Source organism: Anopheles maculipalpis, chromosome 2RL (genome assembly GCF_943734695.1).
Source record: "Anopheles maculipalpis chromosome 2RL, idAnoMacuDA_375_x, whole genome shotgun sequence".
Taxonomy (NCBI): Eukaryota; Metazoa; Arthropoda; class Insecta; order Diptera; family Culicidae; genus Anopheles; species Anopheles maculipalpis.
Window position 1 is genome coordinate 80,376,352 of NC_064871.1, and position 25,017 is coordinate 80,401,368.

A 25,017-nucleotide genomic window follows, 5' to 3' on the forward strand; every position below is an offset into this window, starting at 1 on the left:
ATCTACAATCTAGAGATAACCAGAAGAAAAGAGCTATTTTTAAACATCCATAAAACTTACGGTTAAAAGTCTTGATAACCTCATTCATAACTTCTCACATTGATCCACTAGCTGCCAACTCATTGTTATGTTCAAGCTGGGCTGAGGAAAACACAGTGATATCCAGCATAAACATTCTAGCAAACGCGACCAATACTGAATACTCATTTCCTCAATTCACTCTTATCTTCTAGTTAGCTACTGCGGCTCATCAACGAAAGTCCAGTAATGCTACCAAAATTAACTCAATTCAACGCACTCCTCTGCAAGAAAGTGCTTACCTGGAATGACTTTCCATCTCGGCTCAATTGGACCAATTTAATACGACCACCATTTCGCTACCCGTCTTGATTTATGGACCCCCGGAACGAATCAGCCGAGAGCAATAGACATTATTGAATGGCCGCATGTGATATGTCGCCACCGTGCAAGGTGCTAAACGTTTATGTGACCTGCCATTACGGACAACTGAAAAAAAGACAACAGTAAGACCGCCTGCATGATAAGGTGAATGTGTTTGACCATGGTCTTGGTCAGCTGCATAGCATTCCGTTCCTTTTGCAAGTGGCTGGACTCATAAACTATACGTCGTTTTGATAAGGATACGGGTGCGCTTGCTATAAAAGCGCTTGAGCTTGCTATCGAACGACAGTACAAGACACACGAACAAAGATGAGACTTACACTGGCATTAGGTGTGGCCTTGTTAGCCATTCTTGGTACAGTCACAGCAAAACCATCGTCGGCGGGAAGCTGTTCTAAGCAAGAGGAAGGAGCAACCTACGGCATTGCGGGTGATTGTCAGAAGTATTTGGTGTGCAAGAAAGGTTCGTTGGAGATCAAGGAATGCAAGAGTAAGACCAGCTATGACACGCTAAGCGGCAATTGTGTGGAGACTGCATCTGCTACTTGCGCTGTTGAAACTAGCCCAGAACCGGAACCTCAACCTGAACCAGTGCCTGAGCCAGAACCCGAACCGGAAGAAAGCCCGGAGCAGTATGACTACCTTTGCCAGAAGGTGTTGTATGGTGTACGAGTGCATCCAAACGCATGCGACCGATTCCTAGTTTGTTCTAAAGAAAAGGCATCCATTGAACTGTGTGCAGAAGGATTCATTTTCGTGGCTGATTTTATCAGCTGTGTGGCGGGAAATGTGGAGACATGTACGATTCAGTCGGTAGAACCGTCGACCACTGAAAGTTTTCCAAGCGGCTCAGATGAATCGGAAGAAAGTAAAGAATCTGGTTCAGATGAAGATTCTAATGAAGCTGCCATTCCCGAACCGGAACCTGAGCCGGAACCAGAGCCGGAACCCGAACCTGAACCAGAGCCAGAACCAGAGCCAGAACCTGAACCTGAACCAGAGCCATCGAACCCCCCATCTGAAGAGAACGGATCTGATGAGGAATCGTCGGAAGCTTCTGGTCCATATGACTATCTGTGTGCCAAGACTCTGCTAGGAAATGTGGCTCATCCTGAGTCCTGCAAGAAGTACATCTCGTGCTACAAGTACAAGGGTAAGGAGGAGACCTGCAAGAAGGGCTATGCCTACTCGTCTACTCTGCATCTGTGTGTCAAGCAGAAGAACGGAGGATGTGCTGATGCTCCGGAAGAAGAACCTACTACTGAAGCCGCCATTCCCGAGCCAGAACCTGAACCTGAACCAGAGCCATCGAACCCCCCATCTGAAGAGAACGGATCTGATGAGGAATCGTCGGAAGCTTCTGGTCCATATGACTATCTGTGTGCCAAGACTCTGCTAGGAAATGTGGCGCATCCTGAGTCCTGCAAGAAGTACATCTCGTGCTACAAGTACAAGGGTAAGGAGGAGACCTGCAAGAAGGGCTATGCCTACTCGTCTACTCTGCATCTGTGTGTCAAGCAGAAGAACGGAGGATGTGCTGATGCTCCGGAAGAAGAACCTACTACTGAAGCCGCCATTCCCCAGCCAGAACCTGAACCTGAACCAGAGCCATCGAACCCCCCATCTGAAGAGAACGGATCTGATGAGGAATCCTCGGAAGCTTCTGGTCCATATGACTATCTGTGTGCCAAGACTCTGATAGGAAATGTGGCTCATCCTGAGTCCTGCAAGAAGTACATCTCGTGCTACAAGTACAAGGGCAAGGAGGAGACCTGCAAGAAGGGCTATGCCTACTCGTCTACTCTGCATCTGTGTGTCAAGCAGAAGAACGGAGGATGTGCTGATGCTCCGGAAGAAGAACCTACTACTGAAGCCGCCATTCCCGAGCCAGAACCTGAACCTGAGCCAGAGCCATCGAACCCCCCATCTGAAGAGAACGGATCTGATGAGGAATCCTCGGAAGCTTCTGGTCCATATGACTATCTGTGTGCCAAGACTCTGCTAGGAAATGTGGCTCATCCTGAGTCCTGCAAGAAGTACATCTCGTGCTACAAGTACAAGGGTAAGGAGGAGACCTGCAAGAAGGGCTATGCCTACTCGTCTACTCTGCATCTGTGTGTCAAGCAGAAGAACGGAGGATGTGCTGATGCTCCGGAAGAAGAACCTACTACTGAAGCCGCCATTCCCGAGCCAGAACCTGAACCTGAACCAGAGCCATCGAACCCCCCATCTGAAGAGAACGGATCTGATGAGGAATCCTCGGAAGCTTCTGGTCCATATGACTATCTGTGTGCCAAGACTCTGCTAGGAAATGTAGCTCATCCTGAGTCCTGCACGAAGTACATCTCGTGCTACAAGTACAAGGGCAAGGAGGAGACCTGCAAGAAGGGCTATGCCTACTCGTCTACTCTGCATCTGTGTGTCAAGCAGAAGAACGGAGGATGTGCTGATGCTCCGGAAGAAGAACCTACTACTGAAGCCGCCATTCCCGAGCCAGAACCTGAACCTGAGCCAGAGCCATCGAACCCCCCATCTGAAGAGAACGGATCTGATGAGGAATCCTCGGAAGCTTCTGGTCCATATGACTATCTGTGTGCCAAGACTCTGCTAGGAAATGTGGCTCATCCTGATTCTTGCAAGAAGTACATCTCGTGCTACAAGTACAAGGGCAAGGAGGAGACCTGCAAGAAGGGCTATGCCTACTCGTCTACTCTGCATCTGTGTGTCAAGCAGAAGAACGGAGGATGTGCTGATGCTCCGGAAGAAGAACCTACTACTGAAGCCGCCATTCCCGAGCCAGAACCTGAACCTGAGCCAGAGCCATCGAACCCCCCATCTGAAGAGAACGGATCTGATGAGGAATCCTCGGAAGCTTCTGGTCCATATGACTATCTGTGTGCCAAGACTCTGCTAGGAAATGTGGCTCATCCTGATTCTTGCACGAAGTACATCTCGTGCTACAAGTACAAGGGAAAGGAGCAGAACTGTAAGAAAGGGTATTATTTCTCAGTATATCTTCGACTGTGCATTAAGGGCAATAGTGAAACATGTGCTGACATCAATGGAGGAGACCATGGTTCAACTGAAGCTGAACCACAACCGGAACCGACTGAGGAATCAACCACTACAACTGAGCTGGTTCCTCCCGAAACTGGAGGTGATCCAGGAGAAACCAACAACGGCTGCATTGAAGGTTTCACCGGCTTCTTGCCTATTCAGAATGATTGTGCGAGCTACGTGTACTGTTTCCAGGGAGAGCCAGGAGTCAGAACTTGCCTGGAGAATTACATCTACTACGATCCATTCAAGACTTGCCTCCCAGGTGATCCAGTGCTGTGTCAACTGTATTCGGTTTAGACTGTGCGTCGAACTGATACGAGTACCGTAACCTTCTGCTATAAAATTATAGTACAAAATAGTTTGAATATGATTTTTTATTTAATATTTGCTAATATTATTGTAGAAGTAGCTTTATCCTTACGACACATGCAACAGCACGAGTGTCTGCACTCGATACGGATGAATAAATAAAACCGAAAATAAATCAAAATACTTAACTACACCTGCAGATGACAGTCGGAATATCAGGCCCCGTTCATCAGTTCGCTCGATTATCGAAAGCTTATTGATTAGCAATGAAGCTAAACCGCACAACCTATCCCACCGAAACAAATACGCCGATAAAACTAACTCCCAGTGTGGGGGGCTTGGTGCATTACGCACAGCGATACGCACGCGAGCAGCAACCATTACACGCTCGTTGTGCGTGTGTTTCGAGCATGTGAGTTTAATTGCTTGTCCTTTTGTGTACCTCGTAGGCTGGTACGAGTTGGTGGTTGAGTATGAGGCAGTTACTTCGCAATTCGAAGTCAGACATCCGTTACAACTGGCGGTGGGTTCATCCCATCACACACACACACACACATCCATGCACGCTGTTGTTACGATTAGCTAGAAGATAAAAACAGCCAGTACCACCCGGAAACTGGTAACATTCGTTTCTCCTAGCGACGTGCTTAACGATGTACCGGGAGTACCTGAAGAACAGCACCGGCCCATCCCTGAAAGGTCTGATTTTTCGGGAAGTAGTTATCGATTTTCCTTCCTTCCGACTGAACCTTTACGTTCGCTTTCCAACTGACAGACGGCATAACCTCACTCTGCTCAGGCTCAGCGTTTCTTTCCAGCGTGGCACGGGTGGCTATCCAACAGCTCGCTTTGTTGATGGGCGGTATGCGTGCGGTTTTGCTTTTAGGTTTCCGGGCTTTGCTTTTCAATTATGGCCCGATCACTGTTCGTGTAGTTCATCAAAGGGCTGGAAGAGGAGAACGAGTTTTTTTTTCGAGCATGAGCGTCGACCGTTTAGCGCACAATACTGTAAATCCTTGCTTGAGCAATTTGAAGAAACTGTCTGCCATCTGTCTGCAAAGCGGGCCGGTTGGTAGGGTGTTGATATTTCTTTTCTACTTGCAGTCGGTGCAAGCTATGGCACGATCGGTTCCGTATTATTGGTGAACAGAAAGAGGAACTCAAATTACGTTCTACGACTCAAAGATGGAGAGCAATAGGGTCAGTCATCAGTGGATGATACAGATCCTTGATGTTGAGCGCTCTGGGTAGGTTGGAGGTTGTAATCGACAGTTGAATAGCTGAAAACTGCTCATACCCACACAAAGTAACGCAAAAAAAAGGAAACCTAAGCAATCGCTCGTAATTACTAAATCCTCGTTACTTATCGTGAGTTGCAAAGCCAAACAGCATGGAAAAAAACATAGAAAATCGCAAACCTTTCCACACGAATGATGTTTTCCCTTGTAATTGCAATCAGTGATGAATAGACTGCTGCTAGAGTGGAAATTCTTCCTGTAGGAACGTCAACACAAATAACATTTACATCGTAAAATAGCTTTGATGCAATTGTACTCTATCGTGCGCTCAAGCTTGTCAAATGAGCAGCCTTTGAGTGAGTCTTTGATCAAACTCGAAATATTTCAATCGAGCACGGCTTTTTGGATGAACACTGTACCATGGCGCAACCGAACTTATTATCCAATCGGTTTAACAATTTAGAATGCAATTAGGAACAATTACTGTTGGATCGTTTTTATAAGGTAAAAAAAAAAGTCTGAACAGGACCGAAGTTTTAATCCTATCCGGATCGTTCCCCCGTAGTGAGGACTGATCATCCAACTACGTGGTAAACCAAGACAAAAAGTAATCAAAATACTAAGAATCTTTATCTCACATGCATTCCTTTTGTTAAATATTGATATTTATCCCTTAATACTTATCTCGCTCGAAACGTCGCTGTAAAAAGTGCTGTTCATTTCTATCGTAAACCGCGTAACTGGAGGTAGTTAGTATATTATGAAAAAATCTACAAAAAGATATTTTATTTCAGGTAAAATGCTGGGGAAGGTCCTAGCTAGAATATTTTGTGTGGACCATTATGGGCGGTCAATTTTGTTGCACAGTTTGCTGAAGTCAAAAATCGGTCGTTGAATACATTATCCCTTATTGCTTCAAGAGGCTTCCAGACACTGAGAATCATATTAAGTATGCATCCAAAAAGCATTTGAGCAAGTGACTTGCACTCTTCAATTATTGGCTTTTTATTAAGAGTTCTCTTCGTCGTCTATGTCCGGGATAAAGCTTTCGAAGAACGTGCACCATGAGCGATGTACAGGCCAGATTAGTCAAACATCAACTGACATATAATGAGCAGTAGCAGGTTGCCATTCAAACTGAGGTTCTTATAAAAGAAAAGAAGGGCATTATTATGAAAATTATACTTATATTTGCTTTAAATTTATTACTCTTGACATGATTACTAATGCTTTGCATACATTTGGGCGTTTTTTACGTACATAGTGTCGACAAAATTTCGCCGGAGTATTCCTTTCAAGTCTTTAACCCCTATTCATTGTTTTTTCTAAAATTTCACAAAAAAAAATAGTTTTAGGACTGTTAAAGTTTCATTCAAAATTGAGCTTTTTTTGTATGCATCTCCAAAAGCATAATAATTTCTTAAAATCGATGTTTTACACAGCGCACAGTCTACGCACATTCCATCTCAATAAACTGCAATTTGAAATACAATCTACTTAAATGACCAAAAGCTTGATGACAAACGACCACCCGTTAAAATGATTGTGCTCTAAAACATACCAAGAAAAAGCAACATACACATTCTCCATCTCCATCTTTCCTGCTCCTTAAACACGGTATCAGCGCCGGGCAGGCTCTGAAAAAGTTTTTCCACAACACCCGCAAAATGGACGCAGGGTGCAACATTATCATATTTAATTACTAACCCGCAAGGGTCCGGAATCAACTATAAAGTTTTCCACCGCCAGACGACAACAGCGATCATTAGCTGTTACGGTGCAGAGCCGACGGGCCAAACGGGCAAACTTTTTCGCCACCGGCGACTATTTGTGATAAGAATAGGCGAAACCTTCCGCGCACAAAAATGAGTAGTCACTCACCCCCACCGATGGGTTGGTTTTCTATTGAGCGGGGAGTGTGATGCTGTGGTTAATTTCGGGAGGATCATTAATTTTCCTCAGGCACAGGCGGTTTTCGCAATGTTTCGTCCGCGTCAAAAGTACGTGTCCGTTTCGGTTTCATTTTACCTGGTCTTTTGGCGAAGGGAGACTGGGGGAAGGGGGACGCGTCGCTAAGAAAAAAGACCAACCAATTGCTTGGAGCTATTTTTCATCTCTCCAAGAAACACTGTAACGATACAGTGGTTCTAGAAACATTGTTTTTCTTCAGAAAAACTCGAGTACACGATCAAATCCACCGAGTGTGTCCTCCAAGCGGGAGCCAAAGGGTGTCTAAAAAGAAGTTGTTCCACTGGTTGGCTCTTAAGACATCAGTAGCAGCAGCAGTTTTGCTTTCAACTTCATGCTTCGTGTGAAAGTGCAGTTGTATTGTAGTTTAATTATTTCCTCCGCTCGGAACCGATTTTTTGTCTTCACCGTGTGCTTCCGGGAAGATCCGTTGAATGTGCGGTAAAAACCCCACTCGAAATGACGATGTACTTCGCCGCGGGAGAAAGTGGTCACTGCACAGAACCAGCGTGAACGAACTAACGAAGCATACAGACACACGAAAAAAAAACCGCATGTACGAAACGAAACTACATTAAGTTTGTAATTGATGATGTGAGCATATGTTTGCTTCTCACCAAAGTTGGACATTCGCTGAGTATTGTACATGATAAGAGGGATTTGTAGCACGCTTTTTGTCTGGCTCGGGCTTGCTTAGTGCTATTGTTTTGCAATTTGTTTCACATTATATTAACACTTTTGTTCTACAAATTCTCAGCAAGTGTTGTAATAGAATCCATACACAAGTGGCTAATTTGTCCTTTGATATTGGGTCAATCTTTGGAAAATTCTTACCTGATACCGCATGGTAAAACCACTCAGATCTGGAGCCTTTCAAATAACACCTTCTGGCAAGCGTCAACAACCCCTGCCAGTATGCAATCTTACGCGATTCATAATTCCCTCCTTCCCCAGGGGAAATGCAATACCGTCGGCAAAAGCCAATGAGTTAAATGAAATGGAAAACCTTCAAGAAAAGTCCACCGAAACCCATCCCCGCCAACTGCTTCAAAGCGGGGTAGAGTTTAAATAAAATACCAATTTGAAATGGAAAACCGTGCCAAACGATCCTCTTGCCAGGTTTTTGCGGTTGGCCGTGCCCGAAGCCGTACGAAGGTGTCGGAAATTGGTTCTTAAATGCGGTACACGGCGTGTGGCTTACGTAAAGCAACCCGAGAAACTCCGCTCTACCATTCGACCTCCCCATTAGGCCACCACGTTGGTCACGTTGTTCCCAGCGGTTCCAAGGGACTCTTCCAAGGAGCTTGGCACCCCGTTTGGGAGTGTTGACAATTTTTCCCGGAACGTTACGAAACAATCCCACTGAGTACCGTTTCGAATGGCGAGTGGAAAACTGTGTTTGACTGTGACTTATGCACTTTTTGAACTGCCAGGGGCCAAACCAAACATCGAAGGCTTTTGGCCCGATTGTGTTCCGCGAGCGGTTGGTCAATCCAATTGCAGTCGTTCGGCTGGGTAAATATTGACACCTTTACTCTGCGGCGTCATCTAATCCTTGGTGTGCTGGTCGAGTTTTATCTGTTCGGTGGAAGATTTGATGTGATTGTTTTGTGCAACGAGCATCATTTATCATGCTCTGCATGAGATTCCTGTTTAAATGTAATAACCACCGTGAGACGACAAATAATAGGTTCATTACTCACGGTGCTGGGAAAAGTGTTTATCGTTAAACATATTCGGATTGGATGGATTCAGTCTTGATTTTTTCGTCAAGCCTCAGCTTCAAACAACCTAGAACGCAAAACTGAGGATTCAAAAACTTCAAAATAAACCGACTATTTTTCTCAACAAATAAAATCAAACCAGAAATATGATTTACATATACGTCCTGAATATTATACCCTCTATTTCTCGTAGAAAACCATGCATTCTCAAGCAAAATCTCATACATATCAACGAAAAATGGAAGGAAGGATCATTATCGATGGATGTTTTATTGATATCAAAGATTAAACTTGCTATAACCAGGAGTAACGTTTTTTGGCCTTTCAATAGAGTGAACCAAAAAATAAGACCATGCTTAATGTTTAATTTTATGTTTTTCGTTCATCACCAAATTTCTGATCATAAATGATCCCAAGACAGACGAATCCTGTGCTTCTGCAATCCTTCTTCTTTTTTTTTACAATGCTGTTTAAATCCAATCTTCACTTGCGATATTATTAATTCTCACTTTAGTGGACAGGCATTTATCTCTAAGATGAGAAGAATTACATCGTTCTAATTCTTCTTCCTTTAACGACTTGCTGCTAAGTCATGCCGGCCATTTAGGTCATCCCTGTCAACTAGATCTTTAAGGCATGATCAAACCAACAGCGCCATGCGGCCGTGAGGCCTTTAATAATCTCTCTACAACAACTACTTTACAGCGCAGGATAATACAAACTTCCATTTCACAACTATCAGAACAGCCAAATCTTACAACCTTGAGTCACAGCGATACCACACCAAAACCCTAGTGTAAGCAGCATTAATCATTCGTTCTAAATAACATTCCACTGGCGCTGCGTATCACACCATCACAGCCGAAAATACACCTATCTTGTCTATCACCAATCGGCAGTATCGAATCGTTTACCAAAAATACCGATTTTTATTTCCCTGCCCCCGTTGCTCGTCAATTCCTACTATCGTGGAACCCAACAAATCACTCGTGCCATAAATTCATAATCAATTACGCGGGACGTGCGCTACGGGAAATATGGATGATTCGTTCCACAACAATGACATTCCATATTGTCGATGCTCATCGACGATTGCTTATTCCCGGGGTGTGTCGCACCCTAAAGCGAAGCGAAGCAAAAAAAAAGTAAACTAAAAACGCAAAGGACTTTGACCGGCTTAACAGGCCGTCAGGGATGGTCGGAATGAATTTTCGGACCCCTCGGTGGCGGTCCGAGCGGGTATTGAGTTATGGTTTCACGTGCGTATCGGATTTATGCTCAGCATCCCTACCCCGCTGGGAGGATGATCAGTGTCCTTTTTACTATCCTTTCTATTACACAGTCGCACACCGTACGCTGGTATGCACACCAGCAATTAGAATCCCTCTTTTCTCATTCACCGACGTGCACACAACCTTACTGATGAGCGACAGTGAAAGCAGTACAACGGCAGACAACGGTTGCAGACTAAACAACCGTAAACTATTGGAAAATATGTTATGCAATAGGATTATGACGCATCGGGATGGTGAGCCCTTTGCCACCACCGTTGCTGGTTGAGCGAGTGAGCTGACTCATCCCGGCAATTGAATCGTCATTACAGAGTAAAGGAGGATGTTTTTTTTTTTTTTTTTTCGTTTTACTCATGCATCCATTATGCTCACTCCTGTATATATGTCGCAATATTTATTAGAGATGAGCTATCTTTACATGTAATTGCATTTCTGTTGGGATTTATGTTTTTTTTTTCGATTTTTATGTGTTCTGGTGAAGCAAATATGGCTTGTTAAAGTACTTCGGCGAAACGCGCCTAAAGATATGCAATTCGCATGTAAGCGTAGGAAAAAGGGAATCATTTTGGTAGTGGTAATTCTTGTAAAATTGTAATTCATCACCTAACTGGACGCCATTAGCAGCATTTAGAGTGGAATTTGTGTTATCGTCTATTTATAGAGGCTTTGAGTCTCTAAGAAAACATTCGATTCTATTTAAATTGGTCTATTAGGGCAGTATTTTTAGACTCAACATTCAAGAGGTTTGATTTAAAATATTATTCGAAACTCTATTTTGCTCTTGACACGGAGAGAGTCTTTTGAAGCTTTAATTTATATTTTGTACAAAATTTCAAGCCCGCAGAGCGTTACTAAAATTGGCATTTAGCCATCGATCTAATGCCATCATTAACAACTCGGTTATTTTTTCATATGAACGCTTGGGTTCTTTTTTTATTTTAAAAATATCACACTCATTCTACCATCGAACTGCCGTTGTCTTAGCTAAAGGACCAACCGTCATCGTCCTCGGGCACCTTGGAAACAGATTGTTTCCTAGGCTCATCCCTCTATCCACGGCCACGCACCATATCATTGGCATCATTTCGCGGAAATCGGTAACGATTGTGCTCATTAAATTTAATAAATCAAAAACCCTCCGGTCGAATGAACGGGCGCCAGAAGATGCCTGGTGCTTTCCCGCTGTGACTGAAGCTTGTGTGTGTGTGTGAGTGTGAGAGAGTTTTCCTCCTGCAGTTGTAGGTATGTGTACAGCTTGTGTTTTTTTCTTGCTTGAAATGAGCAGACATCAGACTTACCGGGACGCGTGAGATAATCGCACACGCGCGTACATCGGGAAGCACATTCGAATGGTTGGGAAAATAAACCCAAGGGAATGTGTCACAGCGGGCAGCCGTGCATCCGCAGCGTGACTTCTCACGGCGTGCTGATTGGCCCAGCCACCGGTAGCATAACCTAGTGGTGTGTTTGCTCATTCAGCGAGGATTTTCTTTTTCTCGGAGCGTTACAGTCGCTGTTCAAATAGGAGCAAATTTTATTACAATTTCTGTCACAAGGCGAATAGTAGTACCGCGGAGGGAAGCACTCCTGTGAGTCTTAAAGGTGTATGTGTGTATAGAGTGTTACAACTATTCTGGACTAACACTTAATCTTATTAGAGTATCATCCAATTCTGGGAGGATTTTGGTGAGATACTGATCGGTCCTCATAAAATGTCGATCTCGAGTGCACTATGAGCGAAATGGATCCACTGCAGGAGACGAATTTTCAAAACTTTACATGAGGATGAACACGGGAGGATTCGTTACGCTGAGTAGCTCTTCAAAGTGTACAATTATCTCATAATTCTACTACGAAGTCCTCTTGTGTTGATAATATATCATGAAAATGTCACTGAACGATTTAGCCCTTAAAGCATTTTTACCCCTCAAATTGTGGTGGAGCGAAAACAAGGCTAGATCATGATGAGTCTAGATTCTGGCGTCTGATAAGCTATTATGATAGCATCTTTCTCGAGTAATTTTGGTAAATGTAATAATTTACATGAAAATCTAAGTGGAAGCTTTATGGCTGGATCGATGAAAATTGATGGGATGAATATAGGTAATGACGGCTCGATATTTTAGTGAATTTTTTGCTGATAAAAAAAATATTTGTAACAAACGTGACATGTCTTAGTATCCCATAGTGCAACAACAAGAACGTTTCCTCAATCTACACCAAACACGAAGAAATAAATTCTAAAGAGTACTACCAACAACAAAAAATGTATATATACACGAAGCAATTCTATCGAATCGAGACTCATGCAATCCAGAAACTCCTTTCGCTTCCGGATACATCCTAGTGCAACAAAAAAAAAAAAAATACACGAAAATCTCGCACTGTAAACCTGATTGAATCGTGAGCTCGACTCCTTCCGGGATTTCGAATTGTAAAGGCTTTGCTCGTGGCAAACGGTACTGGCTGGGATCGGACACCCGAAAGGGGTAGATTTTCAACTGCAACTTCCGAGACCGGCAATGATTTAGCTCTCCCAGGTGTGAAGACGACGTGTAAAAAGCGAACTTTCCTTTCCGTGTGCTCGCCTCAGTTGTTGGCGAACGGTGTAACGAACTAAACCACCGCCATCGGCTTTACTAGTACGTGTGTGTGTGTGTGTGTGTGTGTGTGTGTGTGTGTGTGTGTGTGTGTGTGTGTGTGTGTGTGTGTGTGTGTGTGTGTGTGTGTGCAGAGAAAACTTTGTGTGGCTTTGCGCGTATGTGTGGCTGATGCAAAGGGGTATGGTGTATGGAGAGGGTGCAGCACTCCTTTAAAGTGGCTCGAACGGGAAAGTCTCAGAAAACCACTTTTCCCACCCGGTGCACCTGTGCCGGTGTTGCAATGCTGCTGCTGAGACTTGTACAATGTGCCCACCAAATGAGGTTGTAGAAATTCGTTACTTCCGTCCAATGTGTGCGCACCTCGTACCGTAGCGACGGCCGTGTGGCTCTATGTGTGTGCCACCACCATCCGTTCAAGATAATTGAATCGCGGTGTGTGTCTGGACGCGTCGGGATTGAAGCAAGTATCCGGCCAACCAACCGGGTCTCGTTCGGCGAAAGCCTCGAAGGTGAAATAAATTTGATGAAAATTGAACCACCCACCAAGCCGACGAGAGGGCACGGGAGAAACGCGGAGCGGAAGTATTAGTTTTTGGGAACAGGGAAGCTTTTAGGATACAGCTTCCGGGTCGGGATGGGTTGGGATGTATTGTAAAGGTGCACTTTGACGCGGAAGCAGTACGGGTAATTATTACAGTGTACCCGGGTTTCAATCGATCTTTTTCATTCTGCTGGCAAAAAGGACGGATTCCCGATGGTTTCCTTTTGTGCTGCTTGAGAGGAAGTTAAAACGATCAATGAATGCTGCTGAGAAGTTGTTTTATTGATTAAGGTAGGGATGAATCTGATGCAAGGATGAACAGTAAACGAGCTGATCATTTTAGTTGTAGTCTGAAATTTTGTAAAAAATATACAAAATGTTTAACTTTTATTTGGTTTGAAAAACTACTAATATTTTTTTAAATACAATTAATTAAATTAAGTTAAACAGCAAAAAGTTTTTCTGGGAGACTACAGACGTTGAAAAGAATGAAACTATTTGTAATGTACTGCGCCATTTTTCCCAAGATCTGAAAACACCTTATTCCATCTTTTTATTGGACCACTTTGTGTAACTGAACGTCTTTTTTAATACATGCTCTAATGCTTCTCATACTTTTTTTACGTTTAAAAATGCGTTAAAGATGAACTAAAGTTCATCCTAAAGAAGGATGAAATGAGACAAGTGCTTATTCTTGTAATCATTTAAGGTAAACTATCTAACTACGTGATATCGACCAGTCTACTAAGCCAATGCGACAATCGACCAGTCTAGTAAGCCAATGGCTGATATGACCTTAGGGCCGTTAAGCTAAGACGAAGCATTTTTTTTTTCAGGATTGTTTGTTTATAAATTAGCATTATGTGTAATAGACCATTTATTTATCAATTTCATAATCAATTTTGTCTAATTAAACATTAGTCTTGTCCGTTCTTCTTGCAGATATTTCGAATTGCATAAAATATAAATTACATTCTTTTGGAAGTTATTCCTTGCTTGTAATTGCTCATCAATAGGTTTTTTTTTAATATTTCACCAATTTTAAACGCACTTGACCGGTCACCTTCCGGCATCGTATCCTATCAGCAACGAGCACAAACCCTCAGATGATTTACGACACCTGGATGATAACAAGCATTCCACCCGTATCGAATGGTCCACAATCGGAACACCGACACTGACGTTCGATAATTTATAGCACTGTCTCATTCATCCGGTTTCGCACTCCGACGATGCCCAAAGCAAGCATTTTATTGCATGATAATCAAGCGATAAGCTCACTGACTGAAAGAATGAAAATAATGTTGCACTGTCTCCAGTGTGAACTTCCTTCGAAGAAACGTTGATGACGCTGTAGGACTTCTAGTCGTTTTCAATGCACCACCACCATCATCATTCAGATGACACGAACGATTGGTACGATTCTGAATAGGCTTATCTGAACGGAAGTAATGTCTACACCTGATACAGGGCGCACTGGTTCTGCTCACCCGGAAGACACATCAAGAAGGGAGCGTAGAACACGTACCCACTGGGACAGTTGCGAAGATTTGGGTCCCCTTCTTTGCACTGGATGTACTTGGTGCAGTCGGCAAGATATGGTAGCCTTCCATTTCGCACAGTTCCACACGATACTGGTGGCGCTACCGTCGACGATGGCTCATCGCCTGGGCTGTGATCTCTTAAAGGACACTCGATGCCAGTATACGGGACACACTCTTCCTTCAGACTGTTGTACACAAACTTCGCTGGACAGAGGACCATGTCCCAAACACCGCCAGCCAAACAGTTGTACGCACCATTACAACAAGCAGGAAACGTAAGCCACTGATCGTCGAGACCGGTCTCACACTCGGTGTTGTCCGGAAAATCGTCCGCGTAGAACAGTTCACACCATATTACGTCCGCACGAGCTGTTCGGTTCTGCAGAGCCATCCGGGCACGCGAATCTACTTTAATTTCTGCTAACGAACCACCAACAAGCAGTACACCAATTATAGCTAGGTGTATCATCCTATCGATTGTTTTCGCTAGGCTTAGCTAGCTTCTATCAGTTTCACTTCCAAAATGTCTGCTGGATTTCGTTTCTGTAGCGCTTTTATAAACACCATCCGCACATAATCGTTATCATCGAACAGACACCCGCAATATTACTGACCTGGGTCATAAAACTCAAGCAACCTTCACCCCAATTCGCTTCGTCCATTGGGTAAACATTAAAAGAATCGACTCCCACACAGAACCAGGACTTTGTACCGGGATGCTTTGAATTATTATCATCAACAAAAAAATCCATTCATTACACAATAACATCAAAATAATCACGCTTGTTCTGTCTTGTTTTTGTTCAACATACCATTTTGATAGGACTCGATTGTCTTCGACGTCTTACAGTGCAGCAAACTTCAACCCCAAATTTGTTCCATTCCATTACCGAGCACTCTCGTCAGAATTGCATAAACTCTTGCTTGCATCGTTCGTTCGCACGATGCTTCATCGCATCGTTCACGGGACAGATGATCTCATCACCGATGGGTAATACGATTTGCGTAAAGTGTATCTCTACTCTTCCCCAGCGCTTAAGTACAGACGCTCAGATTCAGCGCGTAAATCAATTATCGAACCGTCAAAGAAAGCGCCCGCTTGCTTCTTACACTTGCTATCAATTAATGCCGGGGACGTGAATATGCATCTGCCGTGTAGATGGAACATGGGTGGCAAATCAGTTGAAATGCTTGTGAAGTGCATCGGTTGCAATGAACGAGGGAGCATAATTTTTGCTTCAGTTTGATTTAATTTGTGCTGTACTTTGGTGGTAGCTACACGCTTACCGTTTGATCTCCGGCTAGGATAAAATGACAAGAAACGAACCATTGCAGATGAAGTTTGTTATAGTTTAGTTTGATGTTTGTTGGATTAAAATAATGTGGAAGTTTGAATAATTATTTAGTTTTAGAAATATATTTAATAAGCTTTTATGTAGAGAACACGATGACGCTCTTGATTCTTTTATGAGAATGTTTAGGCAACTACAAGTTTTTCTGGAAATTATTTGTTTGTCAAACGACGATCATGTCCGTGCATATTCCGGCGTCCCTCAGGGCAGTAATCTTGGATCGCTGCTATTCGGACTATACATCAACGACCTGTCGATGGCGCTTCCTGATAGTAACTCTTATACGAGGCTGATGCAAAATATTTCCGTCAAATTCGTAGGCCGCAGAATCACCGAACGACACCGGGTGCAAGCGCAACACCTTAACTCAATGCATCGAAAAATGTGTCACCAGATCATGTCGTATCTTTTTCGCAATCTTTTGCCATGCTTGTTTACAAACATGACGTTAGAGCTCTATAGTCGCCCATGCACCAAGCCGCTATACTGCCTGGTTCGATCGCTCATGGAGTATGTGAACATAATGTGGTGGCCTTCCTCAAACCGATCATGGACGCGGCTCGAATCTTTTTATAGTAGATCTACGCACTTTGCCCTACGCTGCTGCTACGAATCTGGGCTATAGGACCACAGTGGTTAACTTATTCAACACACTAAACTTCAGTTAAGATGACAGCACAGCACAAGAAAAGCAACGCAGCAAAACGCGCCACCCAGCATCGCAACATAAACAAACCTGCAACATAAACAAACAAACGACCGAGCAGCGCGCGCAACATTATTTGCAACGCAGCATAATTCACCACGGACCAACGCACCAGCATCAATCCAAACCAAACCAAATCTAGTTAGTTGATATTCAGACGCTAATCCGAACGGTATCTAACTCCGCCGGTCGATGGTAATAAAGTTAAGTTTTTTTTAAAAACACTTCTCCCGGACACCGTGCGTTAACTCTTCCATTAATCGTTGTGCTTCTCAACAGTAACATCGATTGTCTAGAGCTCCTCTCGTCGGTGGATCTAAACGTGCCAACCAAGTCACTCTGGTCCTGAGCAATGCGTTCAGTCACTGACCACGTTTGGTTCGCGTAAGTTGATGAGTCGTTCGATCTGGTAATATCAGAGGCAGAACTTATGATGAGAATTTCGAAAGAAAACTTACGCGTTGTCAATGTTAGTTGTTTGTAAAATATTTTAAATTTCTCAATGTAGCCCTCCAATGCTCAATGTGGTTTTATGTCTATAAAAACCTTATCAAATCTTGGAGACGATGGCTACTTGGGCATCACCGTAATTTGAATTTGTGACTAGAATTTGTTCAGTTCCCAGTTCAAACCAATGTCAATAAATTAAGTATTAATTGTGTTTTGAGAATTGAAAATATAATATTCTAACCCTTTTTCCTATTGCTTGTCTAAATACGTGTATAAACTAAACCTTCTGTTTGAAAATGGTGGACTCGCATTAACCTCGCATTTACACAAATAAATAACTTATCCAGTTTCAGACCCAGACTTCCTTTCATCCTCATTAGTCGCTTATTGCAAATCGTTCAGTTATTCCATAAAACGCTGTTTAAACAATTCGGCCAAAAAAACGTCCCCCCTTAGCTCTGCTAATCCGCGTACAACATTGAAGGATGACGAATAGCTAGCTCTCGGTTGGCGCGACGTTTTGTTTTAGCACAGGAACAGCGACACAGGAAGAGAGATGCCGTGTAATAAAACGCACAAACTAGCAGGAAACCCAGCCCTGGCCCGTACTCTTGTGCAGTTTCCATGCAAGTTGTCTGTTCCTGCCGTTTCTACATGTCTATTTCCAACTCAACTCATCTGTGTGCCGGAATTACGTCTGCTACTTCTCTTCGGTCCAGACCGGATCGGCGTGTGGTGGAAATTAATACGCACATTATAGTTGAAACAACATCAAACGCTTTAATAAACGGCTTCATTTTGACGTTGTCGTTGTCCGGTTGTCCCATACCACGGGTATCATTGCGTCGCGCCTGTCACGGAATCGATTCGGTTTTCGGTTTCGGTTTGGGTAGTACAACGGTGAACCTTTCACCAAGCCTACATTATTGCCACAGGGGCAGGTGGGGGTTTCGGTTTTGTGTGCTTCAAAGGGCACACCGGCGGACGGATAGTAACGAAGATACCACATCCAGGAACCATTACACTATCAAAGCGCACTGATACGGAATCCTGGGACCCTGTTCCGGGTGACGCGGGTCGATTCGGATTTACAGTGCGCGCGTTCAATTGCTGCTGGCGACGGGTTCCGGTAAGCTGTGGCATAAATGCCGGTTACGATAACGATACGCGCGCTGGCCATGCAATGGAGTTAAATGATGTCGATTAGTGTGATAAGAGTACGATTGAATGACGGGAGGAATCAGTATGAAAAATTAAAAGGAAATTTTTTACTAGTAGTTATTGATTCAATTTCAAAATACATTATTTTAATTGATGTTATCGGTCGTTTCAATAAAAATTAAGTAAATTTTTTAACAATTGCTTCAAAAAGTGCACAAAAGATCCTGCAGTTCAATATTAAAGAATCCAATTTTAACAATACTTACTCAATTTTTCCATCATCTAACTTTGCAGATTTTTTAATAACAAAAATTCAGTGAGTGGATTTTTTTAAAGTGCAAAATATCTATTTATTTAAGAGTCTAAATAATTCTTATAATTCTTCTTGTAATAATTCTTATCACCAAAGTGATATTTATAAGGAATAAAATAAAACAGTCGCATAAATAAGACTTGTCTTCTTATATTCTCAGTTTCGACAATTTCTCAAGCTCATCATCGACCAAACCTTTATGCGTTCTGATTAATAAATGATAGGCTCTCTCATATGTAACATTTGAGTTTCTTCATTCGTAGTGCGTTGTATTTTCACATCATCGTAAACAGCTATAATATATTTTAATTTATGAATTATAACCATCTCATTTTGTTTAATACATTTTGCAAGTGAACCACCGGTAAATTAAAATTCATATAAACCAAACATTTTCTGATTCACAACCGAATATACGCAGAATAAGGCCAAGAATAAGGAGGAATTGGCTTCTCATCATGTCTAGATAATTTAGTCATCGCAGGCGGTGTTGATATTACGGGACTCTACCATCATAATCTACTAAAAATTTATAAACCAAGCATTTTTAGGACATCCAACAACTTCCAACAGTATATTCTTGATTCCAAATTTCAATAAATCACAAATTTTCTAATTTATGAAGAGCCGAACTTAGCACTACTATTCAAGAATATATTACACGATTCGTAAATTTTTCGCAAAGGAAAATTCTTACAGAAAAACGATTTTTTCTTCTTAGCCTAACGACCTACCAGTTCACGCCGATCACCCAATGGCTTACTAGGCTTATTCACACCACGTAGTTTGACAGCCAGTCCTTGCTGGACCAGAAATGATCTGGACGGCATTTTTTACCCCAGTGCTGATGTGCGAAGACCAGCGCTCCAGCGTCCAGCAACCAGCGTATTTTCGTTCTTATCATGGCTTTAATTATTCTTTGAGATAAAAACAGTTATTAATAGAAATAGTGTTACAAGTACAACGAAAACCAAAGGAATTTTAACATAATTTTTACATTATTTTATACTAATCAATCAATACTACCAACAGATGCTAGAACTGACGAAATTAATTAATGTCCTCTTTACTTTCTATATATGATCATTTGGGAAAATTGTTGGCAAAAAATGTAACCCTAAAAACTTGAAACAACTTACGAATTTGTTTCGTGTAAATAATCAAATAGCAAGATGTCCTCCTATATTTATTTTAACCACTGTACCGGCGCATGTAATTTTCTACAAAGTGCAAAGTGAACGGCTTTCCACACTATGTCACAGCTCCGCACAACCGTTTGCAGTACAATGGCACATACAAACTACACCATGCTTGGCGTGGTGTGGTGTCGAAAATGTTATGCACAAATAGCTAAACATTTTCGCCTCTTTATTGGAAGACTGTCCCGGCCACCATTGTAAAGAGGGTTCGCATATCGCCTGCCCATAAATTATTCATCGACACTATAAATATTTATTCGATAGCTAATTTATCAAATTACGCTAAATTATTTATATCGTAGTTCAATCGCTCGCAGTGAGAGTTCAATCGTGCTGGACCGGGTCCGTTGGTCGAATGGTTTGCTGTTTAGATATTTTAAAGCGACAAAATATGTTTCTTCTCAACTACCTTCCCCCCTTCCGCTCCAAAACGCAGGCCCAAACCTGGTAAGTGGTCGTGGTTAATTGGAAAGCGAAATAAATGCAGATGGTTTGCGATGGCTAGTGGCGTTACGCGCCCGTAAGCCGTTTAAGTATACGCGACTAAATTCGCGGCTCCAATCATCGGCCAACCCGGCCTTTTTTGCAAAATGGGGAATTAGTAGTCCCCGGAACCGGTGCCGGCCCGCTTCGCTTTGGAAGTGGTTAACCGGGGGTGAAGGTGTGTGTGCGCTCTTGTGTACCGAGAATAGTTAATCGAAAATGGACAAAATGGCCCAATGAGCTAAACGTTATTATTCAAATTACATCAAATATTGCAGCTTCATAAATTTTCAGCACCATTCCCGCCTAGCCTTTTACCACGTCCAGATGGGCGGGCGGATGGTCCCTTTGGGGGATAGAATGGGATGATAGCAGATGAATGTGTTTTGCCTTGTGTGGGGGCAAAGCAACGGGATCGGCTCCATCGCTCCCGTGCTCCATCCAATTTCTGTACCATTTTGGGGAAATAAATTTAAATTTATGAAAACCGTTGTGCTGCAATCTACACCGGCTTAACTTAGTTGAGCGCACACAATCCTTTTACGATGAACGGGGCAAGCCTTTTTTTTCTAATGCCTAATTACCACAAATAAGAAGAAAAAGAGGGAAAAAACAACCCAGTTCGCACCAATGGAATCGCCCCAAAACAAGCGGATAAATATTTTAAATGGACGAAATTGCAAACGATTACAAATCATTACCGGGGAACGGTTTTGTGAGCCGATGCGCGAACTCGCGGGCACCAGATGTGCGAAAGTAAAATCGTAAAATTAGCATAATGGCAACCCCGGAAAGAAAGTTGTCTCGGTTTTGGGAGACATGCAAGGGAGCAGCCGCGGCTCGTAAAAGGGTGAACAACGCGCACCCGGGTGGGGTGAGAAATCGTTTTGTGGGATGTTCAGCGCTACTCTCTGGTTGGCGGTTGAAAGGCACAAAATTGCATTCAGTGTTTATGATCGCTTTCGGGGGATGAGAAATGGGATGTGTTTCGGCAGAAGATTTCAACCTTAAGTGTAAGAATGTTACACCATGTGCAAATGTCTTCTCAAATGGTGATTTTGTTATATTTATGGCACGAGGGAAAAAACAAAATCTTTTTCATGGAAATTAACAAAGTATAATTGAAATATTGTACATTCCTGTGTGAGACAATGGTAGCATTTTATGCAAAACACACACATTTTACAAATTATTTTAAAGATAGAGACATTTATTTTTATTCAGTGTAGATCGGCCAGGCCGCACAATTTAAAAATAGAAATATAAGGATTGAAATAATATTAGAAAACTTATTTTTATTATCGTAGATAACCTATTAGCTAGTGAATACTTCTTTTTCTTCTTCTTGGCTTTACGACCTACTAGGTCACGAAGGCCAACAAATGGCTAACTAAACTCATTGTTACCACGTAGTTAGATAGCCAGGACGCGCCTTCCTTATTCACCTCCATTTTTGTCTCTGTTTCTGCCCGAGCCCTTCTTTTATTTCCAACCCGTGGCAAGCGCTGCAGCTATGACGATTCTTTGCTTGATTCTGATGACCGATCCACGATTCGTTCGCTTCTTTATAAGTGGTGTCCTCCGTCCTAACACTCCTTCTTCTCAGTGGCGGATTTCCCTATGAGCGTAGTTTGCGACCGCCAAAGGCAACGCCGACCACGGGAGGAGGGGGGAGGGAGGGGGTTTCAACTATTACCTCTTTAGTATTAGGGGGACCTCTTTAGTATATGAAATATTAACTACAATCCTCGTACATGATACATTTAGAACCTCGTTAGTTGATTCGCATGTGGTCACCGGGGGGATAGTTAAAACGGGACGGGGACCTAAGAGTCTACGAATAAGAGTTTTCCCTAATTCTAGCATAATCGTTTTTTTTTTTTTGGTTTTTTTCATTAAAAATTAAAAATAAAAAATTCTAATTCAAATTTTCGATTTGAAGTCTAAAGACGCATACAATGATATGTTGAACACCTCGATCGGACCATAACTAAGCGTTTTATCGTCGGGTTTTCACAGGAATACCGTGGTTTTCCCACTATAATTGGGCAGAAGGAGAAGGAATCAGGCCGAAGTGTTCCACAAAAAGGTGGACGGCCTAAAGACCCACCCAACGGTATGCCGCATGCCAAGATCGGGTCATGAATGATCGAGATATCGCCAATTTTCCACGGGAATGTTTTGGTTTTTCCTCAATAACTGGGTGAGGGGTGGTTGGATCGGGTTGTAGTGTTCTACAAAAATGTGGAAGGGTCATAGACGCATCCAGCGGTAGGTCATTCATCCCGATCGCACCAGGAATGGCCGAGTTATCACCCATTTTCCACGGGAATGGTTTGGTTTTTCCTCAATAACTGGGTGAGGGGGTGGTTGGATCGGGTTGTGGTGTTGCTCAAAAAGGTGCGCAGCTCAAAGACCCATCCAACGGTATGCCGCATGCCAAGATCGGACCAGGAATGGCTGAGTTATCGTCGATTTTCCACGGGAATGCTTTGGTTTTTCCTCAATAACTGGGTGAGGGGGTGGTTGCATCGGGTTGTGGTGTTCCACAAAAAGGTGTGCGGCTCAAAGACCCATCCAACGGTATGCCGCATGCCAAGATCGGACCAGGAATGGACGAGATATCGTCGATTTTCCACGGGAATGTTTTGGTTTTTCCTCAATAACTGGGTGAGGGGGTGGTTGGATCGGGTTGTGGTGTTGCTCAAAAAGGTGCGCGGCCCAAAGACCCACCCAACGATATGCCGCATGTCAAGATCGGACCAGGAATGGCCGAGTTATCGCCGATTTTCCACGGGAATGTTTTGGTTTTTCCTCAATAACTGGGTGAGGGGGTGGTTGGATCGGGTTGTGGTGTTCCACAAAAAGATGGTCAGGTCATATACCCATCCAACGGTATGCCGCATGCCAAGATCGGACCAGGAATGGCCGAGTTATCGCCGATTTTCCACGGGAATGTTTTGGTTTTTCCTCAATAACTGGGTGAGAGGATGGAGGGATCGGGTTGAGAAGTTCCATAAAAAGGTGTGCGGCTCAAAGACCCATCCAACGGTATGCCGCATGCCAAGATCGGACCAGGAATGGCCGAGTTATCGCCGATTTTCCACGGGAATTTTTTGGTTTTTCCTCAATAACTGGGTGAGAGGATGGTGGGATCGGGTTGAGAAGTTCCACAAAAAGGTGCGCAGCTCAAAGACCCATCCAACGGTATGCCGCATGCCAAGATCGGACCATGAATGATCGAGTTATCGTCGATTTTCCACGGGAATGTTATGGTTTTTCCTCAATAACTGGGTGAGGGGATGGAGGGATCGGGTTGTGGTGTTCCACAAAAAGATGGTCGGGTCATATACCCATCCAACGGTATGCCGCATGCCAAGATCGGACCAGGAATGGCCGAGTTATCGCCGATTTTCCACGGGAATGTTTTGGTTTTTCCTCAATAACTGGGTGAGGGGATGACGAGGTCGGGTTGTGGTGTTCCACAAAAAAGTGGACGGATCATAGACGCATCCAACGGTAGGTCATTTATCCCGATCGAACCAGGAATGGCCGAGTTATCTTCAATTTTCCATTGGATTAACTGAGGGGGGAGTAGAGGGATCGGGGGGGCAGTGGCGCGGTCCAAGGACGATTTCGCCGATTTAGAACCAATTTTCCTACCAGGAGTGACTGGTAGTAACAGGAAAGCATGAATTCAAAAAGGTAGCTCGGGTCGGCCGAAAATTTCCAAATCCAATCTTAAAATCCAAAATCAGTTTTAAAATCCCGAGGCAAAAATTTAGTTAAATTTCAGACTTAAAATTTCCAACCCAAATTTAAAACTGACTTTGGATTTTAAAACTGATTTTCGAAATTTTAGGCCGACCCGAGCTACCTCTTCGAATTCATGCTCTCCTGTTACTCCTGGTCGAATTTTTGTGGCAAAATCCCGAAATTTTTGTAAAAATCCGGAAATTTTTATGCGGCAAAATTCGACCAGGAGTAACAGGAGAGCATGAATCCGAGGAGGTACCAAAAGGAAATTTTAAAAGTGGCCAGAAAATAATTTTCTTTCCGAGATGACAAAATTTTTTCCGGCACATTTTAAGGGCGCCTTTGAGTTTTAAGTTTTTGTCCTCATTTTTATTTCTTTCTTGATATATCTTTTAAAAAGACCTTCAGAACGAGTTTTTTTATATACTAAGGAACCAAGGAGAATTTTCCAAAAATTACAGGAAAATTCCCCCAGCAGCATTCCCGTGGAAAATCGACGATAAGTCCCTTAATCCTCGTCCGATCGAAATGCTAAAAATACCGTTGGATGCGTCTTTGCTTCGCGCAACTTTTTGTACAACACCTCAACCCGATCCAACCACCCCCTCACCCAGTTATTGAGGAAAAACCAAAACATTCCCGTGGAAAATCGACGATAACTCGGTCATTTCTGGTCCGATCTTGGCATGCGGCATACCGTTGGGTGGGTCTTTGGGCCGCGCACCTTTTTGTGCAACACCACAACCCGATCCAACCACCCTCTCACCCAGTTATTGAGGAAAAACCAAAACATTCCCGTGGAAAATCGGCGATAACTCGATCATTCATGACCCGATCTTGGCATGCGGCATACCGTTGGATAGGTATTTGGGCCGCGCACTTTTTTGAGAAACACCACAACCCGATCCAACCACTC

General features: G+C 43.2%; 3 protein-coding genes across 3 annotated transcripts in view; 2 read left to right on the plus strand and 1 right to left on the minus strand.

Moving 5' to 3' along the window:
* Positions 1 to 25,017, minus strand: part of LOC126567958 (MOXD1 homolog 2-like) — a 507,834-nt gene that overhangs the window by 219,516 nt on the left and 263,301 nt on the right. The gene's annotated exons all lie outside the window — the stretch shown is intronic.
* LOC126568598 (probable salivary secreted peptide) overlaps positions 1 to 25,017 on the plus strand; it is a 380,437-nt gene that overhangs the window by 19,747 nt on the left and 335,673 nt on the right. The gene's annotated exons all lie outside the window — the stretch shown is intronic.
* On the plus strand, positions 712 to 3,759 carry LOC126567858 (neurofilament heavy polypeptide-like). Its single transcript, XM_050224181.1, has 2 exons — positions 712 to 1,282; positions 1,427 to 3,759. The coding sequence occupies exons 1-2, from the start codon at positions 712 to 714 to the stop codon at positions 3,757 to 3,759; spliced, it is 2,904 nt and encodes a 967-aa protein (XP_050080138.1).